Below are 18,041 nucleotides of genomic sequence, written 5' to 3' on the forward strand. Positions count from 1 at the left end.
TGGATCCTCCCTCCTACCGAAATATGTAAATAAAATTAAGTGGTGAACATTTCTCAACAGTGTAATTGCAGGGTGTAATACAGGGTCACACTCAATGCACACCTCAGAAGGTGAGTATTTAATGTAGCCCTTTGGAAGTAGTAGGAACTACATGTAATTGTTATGTCGTGTAGTTGAGTCTGTGCCAAACACTCATCATTTTAATTCAGGCGTTGATTACTCTCTTTGATTGTACTATAGTACCCTCCAATTACCTCTGATTTAAGCGTGCCAAATAGACTATCAGAGAGTGAGTGAGGGGGGAGTGGTGTTAACGGGTTAGTTGTCCACTAGTGTTTTGTGAGAATGTCTCCAAGAAGAGATTTTGTAACTGATCTTTTGGTATGGTAACAAAGATATTGAGCCGCAACTCTAGCTATAAAATCTCTATGGGATTTGTTTTTAGAGCTTCTGAGCGGAAACTCATCAAGTGATATCACAACTTAAAATTTTGAACGACTGATTGGGGGATGCCGATATTAATTTGGGGATATTTTTATTGTTCATGCTGGCACTAAAAAATCCTGAAAAACCATGTTGAGTTGAATTTTTGGCGTTGAAAAATCATGCCTGCATGAACAAGAAAAGATCCCCCAATTGCTCGTTCCTAAATTTGCTTCGAAAAAAAAAAAAAAAAAAGAACTTCTAAATTTCTTATAATAATCTAACAAAAAAAAGAGCTTCTGATATGAAAATCTTTCATATCATGATTCAGGTTTTTCATTTGTTTGTCTACTTCCTAAGTTATATTTTTATTGCCCCTGCTTATATGATATAAATTTATGATACTTGAACAGGAAGTTTTTAGTGCTTCGCGTAGAACCGTAAAGGATAACTCGTGATGTAGTATTTTCGACTATATCGTGTATCCACATTTTATCAATAACAGAGGAGTTCCTCGATAATAGAAATGTGTGTATAAGTTGGAACATCTAACTAGAATTTTAAGTTTTGATCTTTTATGGCTCAACTCGGAACTAAAGCTAGGGGAAATATAACTCATACGTAACAAAAGTCTGAAACAGTTAAAAATAAATGGTAGTCTTGTAAGACTTCCTCTGAACTTTAAAGAACAAAGACGTCTTTTAATGTATATCTATAGAAGTGGATGAATACCACTAAAGTTGTAAAACAACGATACCTGCTAATATAGTTTTGGAAACCTAATATAGGAGTCTCACATTCAATAAAGGGGCTTCACTTGGATTCTTAGTCACTAAAAAGTTGGCTACACGATGGTGTCTTGATACAATAGCAAATGTCTAAGTTACCACCCATCTAAAATAAAAACTTAATTCTAATTTAAAAATATGCTCATCTTATTCTTCTAAACTTCCTATCCTTCATTCAAATCATTCCTTCTTTTTTTCGGCCAATTCATGAAAGTTAACTATTTCATCTCTTATTTTGTTTTACGAAAGTTGAGCTCTTTTATTTTTATATGCTATATTTCCAAACAAATTATTACAACTAGTGTTTTTTTTTTTTTTGAAAATTACTTATATTGAAACAAAAGAAAGTTACACAGGGTTTTCCAAACTGTTGGTTTCCCTTATATCTTCTAACTGGATAGAGATATTGGTGTCTACCAACAGATTGTTACACCTATAATTAAAAACTGAATTTGAAAAACATAAATCCTTCGACAAAGCAGAGTGTAAGAATTAAGGCATTATCAACCATTGTTGTTTATGTATTCCTCGTGTGCGCGCTTCTTTTGCCAGCTTGTCGGCCACTTCATTGCCTTTCCTATTCTTAAACAGAAAACCCAAAAAAAAAATCACAAGTCCTCAGAACTTTCACTGCTTCTGGGACTAAGCCTGTGTTACTCCAAAAAATGTTATTTTGCTTGTCTAGAGCATAATAGATCAACCTCTGACAATCACCTTCCACCCAGAAGTTCTTTAAGTCCATGCTCTTTGCCCAAGTTGTTGTTTCCAGCAGACTCGGAGCTTCTGCTTCTTCTGCTGAGGTTGCACTGAAAGTCTCAGTTGTAGCTTGTATGGCACCACCTGTATCACAACGAAGGATTATACCATATCCAGCAGGAGTACAGGAATCAATCCAAGATGCATCAAAGTTAACTTTTAGTTGATTTGGTTGAGGTTTTGACCATCCTCTATTATGTGTGTCATTAAGGTTTTGAACTACATGTGAAGAGATAGAAGTTACTTCCTGGTTTAAGTGTCTCAGGGGAACCCAAAAAGTCAGGTGTCTGTGAACAGCAGGTGAGAGTTGTAAACTAGTAGTTGGTTTGGATTGGAAGATTCGTAGGCATCTTTCCTTCCAAATCAACCAACATTTTGTGGCCATAACTTCTAGTGCAGAATTTTCATATACCTCCGCTATCCAGTTAGAGTACTACTGTTGGCCATAACTTCTATTTACCAACTAGTGTTGTTAAATTTCTTTAGGAAATATAAAAAATTTGGTTATCATATTTATATTTGTTGCGTCGGTCTTTTCGGAAATATTTCTAACGATAAATAATGTTTGCATATCCGCTATTTAATATATGAAATATAATAATTCAAAGTTTTAGCACAAAAGGATAAATAAACAAAATATTAGAAAACGACACTTTCATGGGTTCCTTAAAAGTGGTGCAAACTTGAAATAGCTAACCTTTCATGAGAAATAGCAAAACTTTCATGAAATGGAGAGTATTTAAAAAAAAATCCATCATCAAATACATGTGAATTGAATTATGCTTCAAAAGAAAGAAAAAAAAGTGAATTAAATTTTAATAATGTTTTGAAATTAACATACCCTCCTCAATCTAAGACCAACAAGGTGATCCGCGGTTTTTTAGATCTTTCTCAACATATTTTAAAAGTGAGCTCTGAAAATCAGTCTTTTTCTACAAGATCAATAGCACAATTGTAGAAGTGAACTCGGCCCAAACCAAGCATTCAAAGGAAAGGAAATGCCAAAACTGGCTCACTTGCTAGGGAAATTTATATTAGGGTGACACGAGGGGATACACAAAATCTTTGGACTTAGAAACTTTACACCAAAAGGATATCATATCCCTATAAGCTTTGTTGTATTTTCACTATCTCAAATTGTTCATATGGGCAGCCATTTATGTAAACACAACATAAGAGCACTGAAAGAATGTAGAAAAGAGGAAAAGAACCAGAAGAAAAAAAATGTGAAAGAGAGGAAAAGACACGACGAAACTGTACAGTATACTTGACAACTATACAAAGTGGCGTTATGTGTGAGTTACAGGACCTCCTGGGAGTGACTTCTTTATATCTCCAGTGGTGGCAGTTGGCCCTATAATTTCCAGTCTGCCTCAAAATTAGTAGTAGTAGCACTACTGCTACCGGGGAGTCTTGCCGAAGTAGACTGCGGCGGTGGTGCTGGGAGTGAGTATGTGATTCTTGATGACGAGTTCTCAATAAGACCTGCCACTCCAGCAGCAGCTGATTGCGCATTTGAAGGAAGAAAAAGGTCATGCTTTTGGTCTTTATAAGCACTCCAAACCTGCAAGTGGAAGCAAAACAATATTAAACCTACAGCAGCTTAGCAATTTGTAAGAGATAGAAGACCAGTGATGTAACCTTTTATTTGTTTCAGCTCAAGCATTGAAGCCTATATCTATATACAGAGATCACTAGAATCATCTACCTTGGGGGTTCTGTTGATACTTGGTACCACATGGAGAAGGTCCTAGCATACTTGGATATGGAAAAGATCCAAGCATACTTGGACATGGAAAAGATCCAAGCATACTTAAAGAGAAGATCCAAGCATGAATTCAATTGATGTTGTAAGAGAGGTTGGGCAGACAACACACCAGGTGATGCTTCAGTATTTCAGGAATAAAACATTAGATGGAGGAAGGCCAAGAACTTACATCAGAAAAGTTCAATATCTCACGAACTTTAGTACAATGGGCTCCTTCTGTTGCAAATGCATGCAAGACCTGCATATATAACATGAAGGATAAAGAGGCCACGAAGCTGAAACGACCATGCACGAATCTTATTCTTGATTTTTTACGTAGCCTAAATCACATATAAGTCACAAGAAAACAGGCTAACTAGAAATACCTCAATTGCAAGGACCCGTCCAACAGAAGCCTCAGACTCATTCCACTTCATCTGAGAGCAAAGCCCACTCCTTCCTCCAGCCCTCCAGTCAAGAAGACCAAGAAGCACTTCAACAAGACCAACCCTACAGTATCCAAGTAAATACACCAACATCATTAACTAAAAAGTGCAGAGGCTTCAACATATGGGTGATTCTACCATACAAAACTACTAACTTCAGTCCTTGAGCAACAAGTGCATCTCGAGCTCGATTTCCAGCAACGACTACACGTTTTAGAGTCTCAAGGGCTAGTATACTGCCGCCTTGCCATCCAATTGCTTTCATTAGCAAGGGAACAACCTGTAAGCAAGATAGTTGAAACACAAGAAAATATGTCAATAACTTAGGTCCACGGATAGAACATGACTTATATCACAAGGTTCACTAATATACCTGAGGAGTGCCCACACTTGTTGCAGCCATGGCTTCTGCACAAGTTGTACTTGCTGCAAGTTGATGTAAAACACGCAGACAACTAAGACGAACACGTTCTTGTGGAGTTGGCACAGTGGACTGATTTTGTTCATCATCGGCCTCATACACGTCCTCCACGCTGACATGATCTCCTTTTCTCATATCCCCAGAAGACATGGACTCTCGTCTGCATTCATAAGCCATTGCAGCGACAAGTTTTGGAACATATCCAAGAAATCCAACATGATCAGCAAGTGCAGGATGCACTCGGAGCAAGGAAACTAGTGCAGCAGAGAGAAGCAAAGGGAGCTCGGGGTCAACAACACCTTGCATGTCATAATGAGTGGCAGCAACAGATGAAACATATTGATCTAGAAGCCCTTCCAGGAATCTTTTTGGATTTCTTAATGGAAACTTGGGGTCTTTGAGGAATAGCCTTACATAAATCCCGCCAACCTGCGGCTCATCTCTCATTTCTTGCTGCCCTGATGGTTGTTCAGGTACATCCCAATCAACAACACGACCTTTCATCTGCTCCCGATACAGATCTGAAGCCATTGTTGCAATTTGCGCAGATAAAGAAGCTGCCATTGCGGATGTCCAAACAAGTTCAGGTGTTTCTGTTGTTTGTTCAAGAGCAGCTATCACCGCTTCACCAGGCCCATCCCTGATAACAGATACCAAACCATCTGGAAGAAACCTTGCCAGAGTTATCGACACTCTAGGCCCATGCATCGGCTGGACAACAAGCTTTCCTAACAATGATGCGGCTGCAGCTCTCTGTTGTAAAGGAATTTCTTCTGCAGATACAACAGTTCAGTATGCACATCACTTTAATTATTTATATATTTTAACAAATTGATACTATTTATTAAGGCATAAATGTTTACCTTGCGAAGGCAAAAGTAGTTGAAGAATATATACAACACCACCATGCTTAGCAGCAGCCCATGCAAGTTCAGGGGTACTTGCCAACGCGTAAAGGACATGGAGAGCCCCTTCTCGACAACTGGGAGCACCATGTAGCATCTGTAGTAGAAGGAGAAGACTTGTACGATCTGCAACCATAGCCTCCAGGCAAGGAGCATACATGGTCAAGAGTGAGAGTATACTTAGACAAAGTTGAGGGATGCTGCTTTTTGATGCAACAGGCACAGAAAAGCATTCAAAGAGAGGTACTAGCTGCTCTTTACTAGAGAATATAGCAGCCAGACTTGGGGCGCTTGTCAGTAGATTCTTAAGAGAAGTTAAACCGATTTGAAGGTTTTTAATCAATTCTAAGTCCTCCTCGCTAGTTACTTCCCCTTCACCAACAGCCGAAGAGTCAATGTCTTGTGTATGAACTGTTTCATCAACCGTGCCGTTCTGAGGATCAGATGGCTCTAAGGATGAATTACTAGGATTCATTTTATTCTCAAGATTAACATCTACTACACAGTGATTATGCACAAGTTCTGAGATATAATCAATAAGAGCGGCACCGAAAGCTTCTGCATTACTGATATCATAATCAGGTTGGTCGTTGTATACCCTCAAGTAAACATTCCCAACATGTAGCTCTTTTGACAGCGCTTCATATGTGAAGGCATACGACTCTTGCAAGTCATAGGAACCATCCGGACCTTGGCTTGCTCGCTGCTTATCCACAAACTTAAGCAATTCCGCCCGGGTTGTTGAGTTCCAAATAATCTGTGCAGTTAACATCCAAAGTGAACTATAGATTTAGACTCTAATGAGGCTCCGTACCAGTGTTGATATTATTATAGCACATAAAGTAAACCACAAATACGTGACTAAAATGCATTGTACAAACAGAGGTGACCATAAATTACCTCTGGGGTCTCCAAATTTGAATTTAAGCAAGACAGGAGATCCTTACGCGCCTGGTCTTTCAACATATCGGCAAGCTTAGGTGTAAGCAAAGATTTGATAGATTCAACTGCAGCCTGATTATAAGGAGTTGAAATCCCGTCAGCAGAATAACCACCAAGTCTTGATAAAGCCTGCGATGCTCGAACAGCATGCAAGTTCTTAGCAATCTGAACACTTGCACCAACACCATGTGCCTCTGTTGCATCAGCTTCATCTGCAGTTGAGTCATACTGAAAAAGCAGAGGTAAGAGATACCTGAAAAACAGGTTTCAATCCTGGTGTTAGTAACAATTATATTAATACAAGATAATAGGTCAGTTTATACCGACAATATTGCCTTTTTGGTGAAGACATTCAAACAAATGCCCACCGCCATTGGAAAACCTGATCCTAAGCTTCTAACTCTCTCAAACCTTGTGCAAGTTAAGAGTCCTCAGCATCAACCCCTTCAGCAGTATCTTCAAGCTACTGTTTGCTTCTAGATATTTGGGATGATACAATTGTTTCAAAAATGAGGAGCTTACAAAATAAATCAGATCAAGCACCACCACTTGACTTGAAGCATGTATATAACCCATGCATAAGATCCTCCTAAAATTATGATACTAAAGGTATCTTAACATTTATACCAAACGACAATGATAACTACTATACCAAACGACAATGATAACTACTATTTCTGATATAATTATTGAACACAGAAAAGTATATGTGGCAAGAAAAAATGGATCGAAACATGTCAGACTTTTCTAGATGCCGATATGATTCATGAATGAAAATACTTGAAAATCGTACGACTCCAAAGCATAATCAACAGGCTAAAGAACCAACTAACGCTACTATGCTTGCAAAACTAGATATCTTAAAAGATGAAATGCAACTGTGAAGGAGTTTCTCAGCCAATAATATATTAGCACATACCATAACACGCCAGCTTTCAGTAAAGCATCCTGCAATTCAGATGATACCGAAACATGAGCTGCCGTCTGTAAGGCAGCATCAACAGCAGCAGGCACAAGTTCAAGTTCTGTGGAGTGCACAATATCCTCAATTAGGCCACCAAACCTCAGCAACTCAACTCTGGCGTTCTCAAACTGACTCAAGACTGCATAAGTCCGGATAACATTTGTAACAATGATAGCAGAAGACTCATTGGAAGGAGTAGTTGGCTGAACCACACACATGCATCGTGATAGAAGCGTGGCAAGAAGTGGTATTCCACCATCCCTCACAAGCTCTTCTCCATTTAAGGAAGAGGATGCACATCTGAAATAAGAGAAGCAAAGGTCATATTAAGAACCATAGCACTCAGTAGAACAAAGAGCACGCTGCTTGCTGGTGGGCCACTTACGTCAGCCATATGAGCTCTGATGCTGCGACAAGAAGAGGTGCTCTATCTGATGTAAGGAAATTGCTTTCATCCTTGTCCACGGTGACGGCATTTAGCAACATTGGATAACCAGCATACTTAAAAGGCTCCAAAACACTCCCATATCGGCGGTATAATATACATTGTCCCTTCAGTAAAAGCAACAACCTCCATGATTGCGGGCCTTGCAATCCTTGCATTGTAGCCTGAAATTGAATCATAGAATGTTTTCAGAAGAATTACTGTAACAAAAAACAAAAGTAGTTTCCTGGACTATGCTTCCTGTGAAAGTATTGAAACAAAATAAGTTGGATTCAACTAGTACACAACACGCAACTTCGATCAGCATACCTGTAGTCGCTCATATGCTTTTTGTACAGCAAGAAATTTCTCCCTCCCTTCAGGATTTTTATCAGGATGGTATCTCATGGCAAGTTTCCGGTATTGGCGCTTCAGCTTTTCCTCGTCAATATTCTCAAACTGCTTGGATGCATTACTTATATCCCCATTAACTTCAGCGGGCTGCCTTTTATCAGCAGTCTCACCAGACACATCTTCCAAGGATATCTCCAGTATTTTGCAAGCTTCTTCCTCAGAAAGATCCATGGGCCTTCTGGTTAATTCTTCTCGCCACATTGCTAACAATGACTGTAAGAACTCAACATGTTCAACAATCGGCCAATTAGGGAAACGAATCTCATCGCATAAGTTGCGGAGGTAGTAGCGGTGGCACCACATTTCATCCCTCAACTCAGGATAAGTCACCGGTGGCATAGGAGCATAATCGTACAATGAATGGCAATGCTGCGACAATTTCTGAGGAAAATCTCCAAGATGCTGCAGAACCTGTTAAAAGATGCATTCATATGAGCTCCGGTTAAATGAGATCTTTGTATTTAAATATAACAAAAATTATACCTCAAACTGAACCCAAAAACAAATGGGATAAGCAATTATCCCATTCTTGTGGTACCTGGCAAATCAAATGTTCAGCTCGCATTTTGTGTGTCCAGATGATCTCTGGGGTATCAGAGTCGGAAACCATTGCTGCGGCAAAAGCCGCCGGACCACTACGCTCCAATACATACAACAGGGATTCTGGAAGATGCCCTCCCAGTACACTATGCTTTGCCAAAGGCAGGGAAGAGGAAACTGCCGCCTCTTCACCACCATGGAATGCTTGATGGACATGCGTTGCGGAAAAAAGTTGAGCAATTGAGAGAAGATTGGATCCAGGATACGCCAACGCAAAGTAAAATGCACCTGTGCTATAAAGCCGTACCATTGCCTTCGGATTTCTTGTGACAACAGCCCTTAGCAAAGCAGCAGCAACCTCAACAACACTTGGTTCTCCAGTAAGCAGAGCCTAAACATTGTCGCACACAAGGATTCTTAAAGAATACAGTTCAGCATATATTTCACAAAGGCATTTTAAATAAGCAAGATGGGCTCAGATATGAAATTTCATTGAGAACCTCGATAAGTGCTTTGAGATCATAGGGCTTTTACATTTACGTACTTGCACAGGAGATTGAAATTATATCAGGAATTGAATTACCATACCATGAACAAACATGCAAGAAATACTACGTAGCAATGACACTGTCCCAAAAATCCCCGTTGGGACATGTATCAACGCTGGTACCTCAACAGCTTTGCTAGCTGTTAAGTTAAATATTTTCACAACGTAGTTCCATAAGGTACGAAACATTAGAAGAGAGCATGGAAGAGAACAAGAATACACATGGCTGTTTTTTCCCTTCAATATAAGCACAGATGTGACCATTTTATTTCCTAAAAAGAATGAAAGCAGCTGACCTGTGTCATTGTTATATAGATGGTACCATGTTATTTGATCAACATACAACTCATTTATAGGAAAGATTATGTATAACCATCACTTATAATCTTACTCATAAATGAGTTGTATGCTGATCAAACAACGTGACACCATCTATATAACAATGATAATACAGCATGTATGGGTAAGATCATACATAACTAATACAGTGGATCTCATGTCCACGCTTTCTAGTTTTTCTCAAGCCTTGACGAAGAACCCGTGTCAATAATCGTACCATATCATAGTTACACAGAAGAGATATTTTTTACCCTAACACAACTTTCACAAGTAAACTTGTATTCACCATTCTTTGGCATTACTCAAAACAAAATAAATCCATGTTGCTCGATTAATAAGTAGAAACAGTCAGATGTCAATTTTCCAACTCTCCAGTATAGTCATCTAATAGACCAACGCTAGTCCGGATAAAAATCTCAACCTGGATCTATGCTTTTCAGTTTAGGATCATAACCCGTGATAAGTCATGTAACAGTCAGTACATCAGTAGGTACGACGAAATATCACTCTAGGCAGAACTAAGATTTACAAACAAAACAGGGTCCAACTTCATGTATGGTCTGTGGTATCCTTCTTCTACCTCATACAGTCACGTGTCACCTGCATCCTAACTTTTCTAAGCATCCAGAGGTTGGCTTAAGTCCATAATGTCAACAAGTCATACAGGTCCCAGGATCACAATTGACTCGCTGAAGATGAATGTAAATCTAGCTCTAGGCGAACGACATCCCACATGTTTCATGCTGCCCTGGCTATCGAAGGCATTCCACTGAACAGACATGAATTGTGTTAAAAGTGCATCTCTATGAAGTGGTATGCACTGGTTCATCTAAACTACCAAGACAGGAAAAATTGAGTAAATTTGGTACAAAAACCATCAAGGCATCAACCCACCGGAAACTTTATGGTCTTTTCCTACTCCATTAACAAGATTTGCAGTTTTTCATTAGCACAAGTTTTCAAAAAAACCCACTAGTTTAGTTACACATCTTACCTGTGCAACATGAGGAATGCACCGTGGACTTGACAGTATACGTTTCACTCTTGGTGTTGGAGTTACGATCTCACCGGCATCATCAAGATCAGAATGTGCAGAAACCATGCTGTGTAATATGGATAAAGCAGCCTCCCCCACCTAAACGCACAATACATCTATTTTCAGGTCTTACAATGAAATATCAAGAGATAACTATCACAAACCAGCAAATTATCAGATGCTACAGGAAAACATAACTAACAACCATAAACATTATAAAAAATAATAAAAGTGACAGTAATAATAAACAATAACATAGATACTAGCATTATACATAATAGTAGCAACAATTGACTAATAACCATAAAGAAAAAAGAATGCAGAAGACACAGCAACTTTTCATACATAAAAAAAAGAAAAAAAAATTAACTGCAGCATCACCAGAAGTAACAACGGAAACCGTTTTTACAGGAGGACCTAAAAGGAGGAAATCCCAACAATCTATTGTTGTTCTACTGCCAACTTACTAATTTTGGAAAACACCATTTTGGTACTAAAGCTGCTTTCAGATTCATGTAAACAGAGGAAACAGTTGACTTATAATACAAAAAAGCTCATGAATTTATTTCCAACTTTAGATTTTGTGCTGTTTTATAGTTGTATTGCATAACCATTCCAATGAGCAAGGCAGACTCCCTCTAGTTTCGGAAACAATGGAGGACACCCAGACACAAACTAAAATTGTCTCAAAGTTTCATCCAATACCTGAGTCGAAGTGAGAACAGGAACACGAATGGCCAAGGCCCAGCGCAATTCACGAATATCACGTAATTTCTTCCAGTCAGGCATTCCTGATGCCCGACATCTGGTTGTCCAATCAATGGCTTTTTTTGACCAGAACCTTCTAATGGCATCCTTCTCCATGGGGCCAACTTGTGCTCCGTCTTTATCTATAAACGTCCACTCCTTAAGAGGCTCCATGAAAGCAGTTGCTGCTATGAGATTAGACTGCAAAGGAATAGCTGTCCTTTCAGAAGCTTCATGAGCCACCGTCAGAAGATCTACAGCTAACACACAACCTCCAACCAGAACACAAGCCTCGACGTTTGACAAAACCTTCATTAACACCTACATTTACAGATTAAAACAAACAAAAGAAGAAGAAGAAAAAGAGACTGATTATCGATAAAAAAACAAAAATAAAAAAAGACTGAATATCTTTGAAGCTGAAACTGCTAACACTAAGTACGACTATGAACACGGAGTTCCTGCTTCAAGGTAACAAGGTATAATGTCTCATTCAGAAGTACTTTAGAAAGAATACCTTCAGAAGAAGAAGTAGGCGATGCCTCAAAGCCCGGTCATCGCTCCTATCTAACAGAACTGTAATGTGAGCAGTACCATCAAATGGGCCAATAGTTTTATAATGCTGCTCATATACGATCGCCATTGCTCTCGCACAAAGCTCTCTAACTGAAGAACCTCCACCTCCTCCAAATCCATCTAATCTTCCCATATCACACCAATCATCAGATGAGCCTAATTCATCAGGAACAGCACCATCTACAGTCAGACCAATGTCTGCATCACATAAGAAGCGATGATACAGTGCTCTAAAGAATGCAACTGGATCACGTAATGGAAAATCTTGTGCACGGCCACTGCTACCACTCTCAAGCAGCAACCGCAGATAATATTGACCAACACAGACTTCTTTAGATAAGCTGGAGTAACCAACTGAGAATTCAGTGTAGTTCCACGAAATCTGAGGTACGCTTTCTTGCCCAGTCACATCAGCTGTTGCGCCGCCAGAACCAATGTCTTCAGTACGTTCCTTCTCAATATCTAGCTTATGAACCTCGGCTTGCAAAGCCTCTCTTAATTCTTGCCTGGTACGCTCATTCCATATTAAGTCTGCACGGTTATGATCAAGACTAAAAGCTCGCCAAAATTCAGGCCAGTTGCAAAGTAACCTGCCAGATCCCACGGGTGTGTTCTCCACAACAACCTGAGCAGGGGCAGGGAGACCTGGAGATCCAACCATGTTGACATCAGATTCAACGAGACCATATGCATTTATTTCATGTGCTTCAGATACAGACACATAGGGAGCATCCCCAGAAACCGCAACGAACGAATGGTCAGTTTGAGAAACAGCTGCTGAAGAAGTTTCATCTGCCAAGTTAACAGGTGCCGTGCTAACCACAAATTGATCGGAAACCGGTCCAGAACTAGAATCTACAGCAGATCTCTGATAGTTGTCTGGTCCTCTAAGAGCATCAGTTCCGAATTCCCTGTCTTCAGCATTACTAACAGGTGAAAGTTGTTCTTGAAATGATATAGGTCTCATAGGCCGACCTCTCCTCTGCTGAAGTATACGTCTTTGTCTTCTCCTCATCGAAGTAGCTTCTTGGTTAGGTGGACTTTGGTCATCTTCAGGCAAATTTCCATCGAATTTTGTGTGTAAATACGCAACAAGCCCAGGAGGAAGAACTCTGGATAACAAATCAAGAGCTGGTTGATAAGAATCCGCCCAAAGAGCAACAAGCTGACGGCTAACTTCACGACGTTCGCCAGCAGGAAGGAAAAAGGCGTGCAGTAAGTGTCTTAAGAGAGCACCATCACGTAAAGCAGCATCCCGCATAGATTCAGCTGCAATCGCATCTTCTTCAGCAATCGTACGCATGATCACAGCCACTGTTTCTCTTACACTTTCAGCAGGGTGTCCAAACAATGAGAACAAGCGACGCCGCAAACCAGCCACTTGACGTAGTAGTTCAACAAAGGTAGTATATTGTGTAGTTTCCCCGTGGGGTTCACATAGCATAGCCTCGAGAACTTCCACAACAGACATCGACAATAAAGGTGATACTGACATAGGTCTCAATCTATTGACAAGGATTGTCACATAGTTGTTATGTGCAAACAATACAGACTTGGTATGCATAATTGTAGCATGTTGCTCCCCTTTTGAGTCCGTCGGTATATTGCTATCACCAGGACCCCCACCAATAAGCACAGCTATCAGTCCCGCTATTTCAGCTGCTACACCTTCTGAACCGTTCCTTAGTAAACCCATTATTCTTCCAACAGCAGCAGGAAACGACATCACATGTGAAGCTGCACTTCTTGATGCGAGCAACCTACGTAAGCATGCAATGAAGCCCATAATTGTTGCAGCCGCTTTAGGTGATGGTGATGGCGGGGGAGGTGATTCGGGAGGAAGATTTGGGGTTGCTGGAAGCATCGTAATTAAGGCCATCAAAGTCACTTCGACTACTTCAATAGTCGGAGGCACTCCACTATAAGGTATGCATGCATTGAATTCCCTTATTCTACGCCATAATTTAGCTCTTGATCCGGGAATAGACCCCCCCTCAGCAATAGCATCTTTGGCAGCTGCAGCTAGATGTTTCAGATGCATGGATGCACTCTCCATATCAGCTACAGCACGTTGTGGTTCACCAGGAAGATGTTGAAGTTGCAGATAGACTCTACCACATGGTGGATCAATATGATGACCGGGCATAGTCAACCTCGGCAGTACAGGAACAGCGCACTGACCCTACACAAAATGAATCCAAACAAGAACAAATTTAACGAACTATAAGGATGGCAAACACAGAAGTGAGAACAAGAGAGGCTGACAGCATGAGACACGAATCGTAGCCTTAAGTAATTAATTTATAAAGAACGAAAGAGAACACGTCTACCTACTTCCGTTTGTAAAACATCCCGAACTGCTGAGAGCAAGCTATCACGAGATGTGCATGTATAAACCTGAAATTTAAGGTACACATCAGCCACTATTTCCTGGAAAGAAATCATTAAGGGATAGTCCACATACATGAACGGGGCAGCCATCATTGAATTCAATGGCAAACATCTGCGGCTCCTCGGAAAAACGAACAAGAGCGCTTACTGCAGATAAAGGTCGAACAATAACAGCCTGCAAAAATCCAATAGAGATGCTCAGCCAAAATTCAAAGAAATTACATCAACATTTACATACTGCGAGGCAAATATTCTTTTCTTGATCTTTATTTACTCATTTATAACCGCTGGTAAAGGTACCACAGTATAGACCATGTCTCGCTGGTTATACATCTTAGTTTTATTTTTTAGTGGTGAAGCCACTTAAGAAGTAGAAAAGATAAAGGGCAGGCGAGGATGATAAACCTAAAAATAAATCATTAGAGCTACCTAGTTGGTTATTAGATTCGATTACAGTTGAAGTTTTCTGGTTTACTGAGAGTGGCTGGATCTAGGGTGGATGATGGTCAACCTGGCAAGCATTAGACTCAGTAGTTCAAGCTAGCCAAGTATACCTGAACCCAACTGATCAAATGATATATTTACAAGTTAAAGATAACTATCTATATTTGCAGAAGCGTGTACACAACAACGTCAAAATATTGAACCATTGCATCAACGGACCAGTACTTATAAAACAGTACAAAATGTTTACCTCATAATTCTCAGGGCGTCTTTCAACAAGTGATGCCTTTGTAAGAATGAGTTGACGATATACAAAATCACCTTGCTCACCAAGTCCTCCTTTAGGCCCAATTCCCAAACTCAATCCAATTATATTAGCTGTCCCATGAGCAGCAGATCGCAACCTTGTAACAGACCATCCCCCACATGGAGTTTCTTCCGCTCCAACAGCCTCCTTGGCTACATGTTGTACAAGAGGGTTTGAGATTAACTGATGCATAAAAGAGGTGAATTCTGCAGGATATCTACAGCCTCACTTCTAAGCAAGTTTAAGACATGTGAGGAAAGCAAACTAGCTACCATTTGGAATTGAAGAGTCCATGCGAGTTGATGATGGAAAATTCGGAATAGCATACCTCTTTGCTTAACATACTCTGCAGCCGTAAGGGATTGAGAATTGTCCACGGATAATGACACCCCAACAGAAGACTTTGCAGTTTTAGTCTACAAAGAACGTCATAAGTAAAAGAAGTCAAAAAATGTCTAGACACTCCAAACAGAAAGTACTGGATAAAAACAGAAATACATTTGAAATCACGGATTCCAGGAGATCAATGAGATACCGAGATTCACGACAAACACAGGACGTTACAAGGGCAAAAAAAAGGTTAATCATACCAAGGCTGATATTATAGCTGTGTTTGTGGTCCCTAGTGCAGCTTGAAATGCTTTAGACTTTCTTCCATATAAAGGACAAAGAACAAAGCCTCCGTGATCAATGCTTTTCTTCCCGTAACCATCACTTAGAAGAATAATGGCAGGTGACTTCATGTCTCTAAAATCTAAGCACCAGCGAAGATCTCCAGACTGTGTTTCGATGAGTTCAACTCCAACAGCGGTAATTTTCAGTTTCTGCACACAAGAAAATGTCTGTAAAGAAGACCTACACCAAACACATTTGAAGTTTCAACAATGAAATAAAGACAAAAGAAAGCGCAAAAAGAGCTAAAGCTCAAAGGATCTGACCCTAACAATAGCTATTTCAATTGTGGGTCCATGATGTAATTTTTCCTTTCTGATTTCTTTTATATTATAGAATTATGATTCATATTGCTAATTAGTGGGAAGTCTAAAAAAGACAATCCTTATTAAAGTTGAAGATTGGTGTGTGTTCTTTCTACTGTATTCTTAGATCCAAATATTGATATGCTAATTTGGAGTATTTATAGGCCTAAGAATCCTAAAACAACACGCAAAGTACAAACTTGCGGTTCGCAGCAAGAAGTAAAGAATCCTGCAAGTTTGTCCGATCATGCTCTCCACTTGTGGGTTTACCTGCCTCTATTTCTAAACGCTTGCTGTTCATTTTACACTCCGAGAAATGTGGTTCAGCATCCTAATCTTAAGCAGCAAAACTCTGGTCGCAAGTAGCGTATATTCAGTGGACAACCTGTTATTATGTTTTAATACTGAAGAGTTCCATTTGATGGAGTCTAAGTTTGAGGCAAAATAATAGTAAAAGAATTTTGAAACAGAACTAATCAGAGGAGTAACTTACAAATGGTGCCCACTGTGTGTTTCTCCTCCGAAGGTGAAGTACAGGAAATTCAATAGCAGCATTAACTCTGTTCAACCTAATTCTGTACAATTCAGTCAATATACTTGCTCTAAACCTGGACGAAAACTTCATCCCTTTAAATTTCCCACGCCCATCAGTTCTAACGTTAATGGTAAACTCTTGAGAATTGTCATCCCTTCCTAATATTGGAAGTGCCCCCTCAAAATCATTTTCAACATCATATGAATTAGTAACATTTAGTGTACCTGGATCCAAAGTTACAATCGAAACATTGGATATGCAAAGAATTCTCTTGTATCGTCCACGCCAAGAGTGTTTAACAATTAAGTACCTAGCCAAGTACTCCAGTTCCTCTGTAGGATGTGTTGTTGGAGCTGAAGAAGATTCATTAGAAGATGATTGATCCGATGAAGTTGTTGTATGCCGACTTACGAAATCCATTTGTGGTAAATATTCGAGTTTATGATAATTTCGCGCATTAGGGCGAGAAAAGAACCAGAATCCCAAGCCCTCTACAGGACTCCGACGGGACTGATTCGCCCCCAGCGCTTCTAAAAATTGATCAAATTCTTTCGACTTCCCCACCACCCAATTTACCAAACCCTAAACAAACACTTGATCATTCATCCAGATGAATAAAACTTAAGAATTACCACTGAAAATCTCCCCAAACACTGAATCTCGCCGAAAATTTTACAATTATCCAAACCATGTATACTGCATTTAGCTAAAACAAAGATGGGATTTCACAAAATTGACCAAATTCAACACTGTTTGAACTTTTCAACCGATCAAATACAGCGAAGTGTTATTTCTTTTAGATACTAATGGAACCACATTGAGAAGAAGCAGATATGATCAGATCTTTAACAGTTTTATCCAACAGATTTTCAGATCAAAGACATCTCAGAGAAATACTGTCGACAGCGGTGGAATGAGAGAGAGAACTATAACACAGGCATACAGCTAATACAGAGAGATAAACACAGAGTTGTTGCTGATCATTGGATCTCTCAATATGTCTTTCTTCGATATTTGTGTGGGTGTTTAAGACTCTCCAACTCCTCTTGGCAGGCACGGTCTGTACTTTAGGTCCATGAATACCAAAAGACTCCAGGCTTCGGGTGTAAATTGGACGAGGTCTTTCCAAGTCCAGGCCAGACGGCTTATATTCAACTACCCAAAAAGCTTTTCAGGCGGGCAGGCCAGGTAAAGACACTTATTTTGAGATCCAAAATCTGTCCAAACCTCATTCCATTGACCAGGCCAGGCAGGCCAAATGGGTTGAAGGCTTTTTGTACTTTTAAAATTTTGTAATAACTGATTTGGAATTTGGAGACTAAACGCACTATAGTTTAGATTAAGTAATTAGTTTTCTAAATGCAGAATATAA

The 18,041-nt window shown here is 39.7% G+C and overlaps 1 protein-coding gene across 1 annotated transcript; it reads right to left on the reverse strand.

Moving 5' to 3' along the window:
- Positions 1-2,950: 2,950 nt before the first annotated feature.
- On the reverse strand, positions 2,951-17,656 carry LOC113334906 (dnaJ homolog subfamily C GRV2-like). The gene is made up of 20 exons (XM_026581132.1): positions 16,628-17,656; positions 15,748-15,981; positions 15,486-15,573; positions 15,101-15,309; positions 14,480-14,581; positions 14,350-14,412; positions 11,957-14,197; positions 11,398-11,760; positions 10,651-10,791; positions 8,769-9,161; positions 8,147-8,641; positions 7,778-8,001; positions 7,348-7,692; positions 6,387-6,681; positions 5,445-6,243; positions 4,534-5,354; positions 4,316-4,440; positions 4,101-4,224; positions 3,905-3,973; positions 2,951-3,531 (listed from the first exon to the last, which is right to left on the reverse strand). Exons 1-20 carry the CDS (start codon positions 17,087-17,089, stop codon positions 3,322-3,324), a joined length of 7,803 nt encoding a protein of 2,600 aa, XP_026436917.1. The 5' UTR covers positions 17,090-17,656; the 3' UTR covers positions 2,951-3,321.
- Between the last annotated feature and the right edge of the window lie 385 nt (positions 17,657-18,041).

The sequence above is a fragment of the Papaver somniferum genome, unplaced genomic scaffold, assembly GCF_003573695.1.
Source record: "Papaver somniferum cultivar HN1 unplaced genomic scaffold, ASM357369v1 unplaced-scaffold_137, whole genome shotgun sequence".
Lineage (NCBI taxonomy): Eukaryota > Viridiplantae > Streptophyta > Magnoliopsida > Ranunculales > Papaveraceae > Papaver > Papaver somniferum.

Excerpts from the sequence above, each read along its gene's own strand:
- LOC113334906 (XM_026581132.1), bottom strand. The coding sequence starts at position 17,089 with ATGGATTTCGTAAGTCGGCATACAACAACTTCATCGGATCAATCATCT. Across the intron at positions 15,310-15,485 it reads AGAGTATGTTAAGCAAAGAG|CCAAGGAGGCTGTTGGAGCG; the intron begins GTATGCTATTCC and ends TACAACATGTAG. Across the intron at positions 4,225-4,315 it reads CTTGTTGCTCAAGGACTGAA|GGTTGGTCTTGTTGAAGTGC; the intron begins GTTAGTAGTTTT and ends TGGATACTGTAG.